The sequence below is a fragment of the Hakea prostrata genome, chromosome 3, assembly GCF_041222555.1.
Source record: "Hakea prostrata isolate BN-2017 chromosome 3, UWA_Hpros_2, whole genome shotgun sequence".
NCBI lineage: Eukaryota > Viridiplantae > Streptophyta > Magnoliopsida > Proteales > Proteaceae > Hakea > Hakea prostrata.
In genome coordinates, this window is record NC_142602.1 from 27,414,709 (window position 1) to 27,418,475 (window position 3,767).

General features: G+C 38.7%; 1 protein-coding gene across 1 annotated transcript; it reads right to left on the minus strand.

Moving 5' to 3' along the window:
• Window positions 1-431: 431 nt before the first annotated feature.
• On the minus strand, window positions 432-3,264 carry LOC149021946 (Pentatricopeptide repeat (PPR-like) superfamily protein). The gene has a single exon (XM_089147222.1). The coding sequence runs from the start codon at window positions 3,024-3,026 to the stop codon at window positions 1,155-1,157; it is 1,872 nt and encodes a 623-aa protein (XP_089003348.1). The 5' UTR covers window positions 3,027-3,264; the 3' UTR covers window positions 432-1,154.
• Between the last annotated feature and the right edge of the window lie 503 nt (window positions 3,265-3,767).

Consider the following 3,767-nt stretch of genomic DNA (forward strand, 5'->3'; position numbering starts at 1 on the left):
GAGACCTCCTCGTGTTGCAGAGAAATCATTCAAGAGACATGAAGTCCCTCAAGCTAGAAGACTGGGTTGTGTAGGGGTTTTATATCAGGCACAGTTTTGTTATAACTTGTTTTTGGAATGAAAAACAAGATTTACTTGTTTTGCAAAACCTGTTTTCTGAGCTAGATTTACCACTGGTCCGTTTTTCTAGCACACAAAAACAAACCAGTCTACCAACGCATTTCAGCTGTTTTCTATTCTCACAGCACATCAAAACAGGAAAAAGGTTTATCGAGAGAGTTATCAAATGCACTCTAAGCTTGAGGAAAACACATCAGGTACAACCTCAGTATTAGTTGGCTGGTTTAATTAGGAAAAAAAATAATAAAAAAGGGAAATCTGAGGAGAATCATGTTGCAGACTCAGAAAGGAGAAGGGGGGGGGGAGAAGAAATTACACAGCCACCTAGGCTACTAAACCATGAATCAACTATTCCATTCTATTTAATGTATCTCCAACAATGGGGAATTATATCATATAAAGAGATAAGATGCTCCTGAAAATGAGACTAATGCTTTAACTAGGAAACTTATTCAATCAAGTAAGAATAGCAATAATTGGGAAAAATACTCTACATAGATGACTTCTAAATAAACTGAATACCAACTAAAAGACAATAGTTTCAAAATAACATAAGACATGAAGAGGCCAAATAGGAATGGGTGCAAACTTAGAAATGCAATTTTCAAAATAAGTAAAACCTGAAGAGCCCAGGGTAGGAATGAATGCAGGCTTAACAGGAATGTAACTATCAACATGAAGATAAATGCTTTTAACTTCTTGGGGGTGGGATTTTCTTTCTTTCTTTCTTTCTTTTTGGGTTGGGGTGGTTCAGTATATCCCACTCTAATGAAAATCCCACTCACTTTCTATGATTCAATTAATTTAAAAGATCTTCAGATCATTCACGAGAACAGAAATCCCAAACAGCATTTCCAGCTGTCATTGTCCCTTCCAAGGGATCATCAAGATAGTAGATACAGTGGATTTGACCGACAACAAAAGACAATTGCTTCACTTATTGAACATTTGTTTGATAACAATCTCTTGGACACGTTAGTGTTTGCAGAGAAGGATTTCTTGAACACTCTATCTGTAAGAGCAGTGCCAAACTATCAAGATCTTGCAGGATGTAGGCTACCCACCAGTGAAGAATAGACAGAGTCATCAGGTGTAATTCCTGCCTGAATCATCTCATCATACAACGTAAATGCCTCATCGGATCGCCCTACCTTGGACAATCCTGAAATCATTGCTGCATATGTGACCACATTGCGCACTAAACCCTTCTCAGGCATTTCATGAAAGAGCTTCAGTGCTTCTTCTACCTTTCCTGCCACACAGTGGCCATGAATAAGTGATGTGTAGGTGTACACATCTGGCATAAACCCTCTCACTTCCATTTCATCTCTAAGTTTATTAGCTTCCTTCATATTTTCTTTCTTGCTATAACCATCTATTAGAACATTGTATGTCACAGAATTACACTTCACTTTCATTTTTTTCATATCACGAAACACTCTCCTGGCTTCCACCATATCTCCTTCCTTGCAATATATGTCAATCAGTGTAGTGAAGCTAACAGTATTCGGACTTATACCTCTTTCGCCCATACTGAGTAAAAGATTCTTCGCCTCGTTAAATCGGTTTAACTTGCACAACCCACTAGCTATGGTGTTGCATGTGAATGCATCCACCTCAAGACCTTTCTTCTCCATCACAACATGTAATTTTAAGGCTTCATCTACCATCTTTTGCTTGCAATACCCATCCATTAATGTATTGAATATCACCTCATTTAAGTCAATTCCTTTGCTTTGCATCTCATTTACCAACTTCTTAGCAGCAATCATCTGCCCGATCTTGCAAAGGCCAGAGATCAAAGACCCATAAGTTTGTACACTTGGACTGAGGCCTCTCTCAGTCAATTCATCGAACAGTGCAAATGCCCTCTTTATGTTCCCTACTCTACAGTACCCATGGATGAGTGAACTGTACACATAGATATCTGGTTCAACACTATATGATTTCATTTTCTCAAACACTCTTTCCGCTTCATGGGTCTTGCCAGAGCTTGAGAACCCAGAAATTAAGGAAGTGTAGGTTCTAACATTGGCCACTACCCCTTCCCGGGCCATAATGTTCAAAATCTCATCTACTTGATGGAATTCCTCTCTCTTGACATAGGCATCTATCAGGGAATTGTAAGTGACAACATTAGGTTTGACCCCTCTCTTACCCACTTCATCAATCAACTCCTTAGCTCGAGTGATCTCTCCTTGTTTACATAAAGCATCAACCATTATCGACAATGAATACACAGATATTTCAACACCTGATTCGAGCATACGGAAAAGGAACCCTAAAGCCGATTCCAACTGACCAGAACTCTTGAGGGCGAGTAGATAAAATGTGCAAGACCTCTCATCAATCTTAGAACCAATGCTTTTCATGTACTCGAAAGTCTCCAAAGCCTCTTCGCACTTGTTATTTTCCGCATAAACCCTAAATAGCATATCTAGTAATTTACTATGAATCCAGGATTCATTACAGCTACTCTCCACCAAAGACGCTACGACTGAAACTCGGCAATTAAGATCTACATTCAGAACTGCGGATTTGAGGATATCTTTCGCCACTGCAAACTTTTTATCCTTAAATAGGCGGCAAACCAAGGTTAAATAGGCTCGGAGATCATGTTTGTATGAAGTTATGTGTTGGTTTCTGTTGAGGAAATTAAAGAAATCCAAGCAAGTCTGGCTTTTGAGAGCTGAGTTTAAGAGAACAAGGTGAGCTGTATCGGAATCAAGGTTGGAGAGCAGGGAGGATGTGGCACGGAGAGACCTGGAACCCGAGCTGATTAATGTTTTGGATATTTGATCTGCAACTTCTTGATTAGATATGCAAGGGGTCATTGATTCTGAAGCGATCCATAGGTTACCCAACAGTTTCGCCTTTTGCTTTTGAACCGTCTTCATCGACGACATGTACCAAGAACAATATAAATTGCTGAGGAGATCGTGTGAACTCTTCAGCTTATTGATTTTGCTCTGACGAACTCAAACACCTACGAACGTTTTGGCCTTTTGGCGGGCACTAACTAATTGTGCAAATCTGTTGAAGTAGTGAAGAGTAAAAGGAGCGTCTGAAATTTATTCCTTCCTTATTCTTAGCTAAACAAATTTGGCTGCGGGTCTCCTTATGCTTACCCTCGCTCCGGCGGCTTATTCGTCTTTCTTTTGATCTCTGCCTATTCATTTTTTAGTTTTTCACACGACCCATTATTTATTGTTATTATTTTTTTTCCCAGTATCATATTGTAAATAACATGACACACACTTTGAAAAAATTTAGAAAGTTATTTACAGTTAAGTTTTGGTGTTAAATGACATGTAAAATTACCTAAATTCTCTTATTTCTATTTAAGTAAGGGTAATTTTCATATGGACCCCTGAGGTTTGGTCCATGTCTCTTCCTGGACTAAAAATGATATGGACTAAACCTCAGGGGTCCATATGAAAATTACCTTTTAAGTAATTTAAAATAATCCCATCCAACTCTTAGCATCTTCTATCTACATTTCTCTAAACAAAACCAGAAGCAAATGTATTATTTTTTCAAAAGATAGCAGTAGTACATGACGCACATTTGATTGAAAGTGCCCCCGCTATGCACTATACCTTGTCTCTACCTTGTTAGCGCCAAAATGTGAACCCTAACTCGGAAGA

Excerpts from the sequence above, each read along its gene's own strand:
- LOC149021946 (XM_089147222.1), bottom strand. The coding sequence starts at position 3,026 with ATGTCGTCGATGAAGACGGTTCAAAAGCAAAAGGCGAAACTGTTGGGT.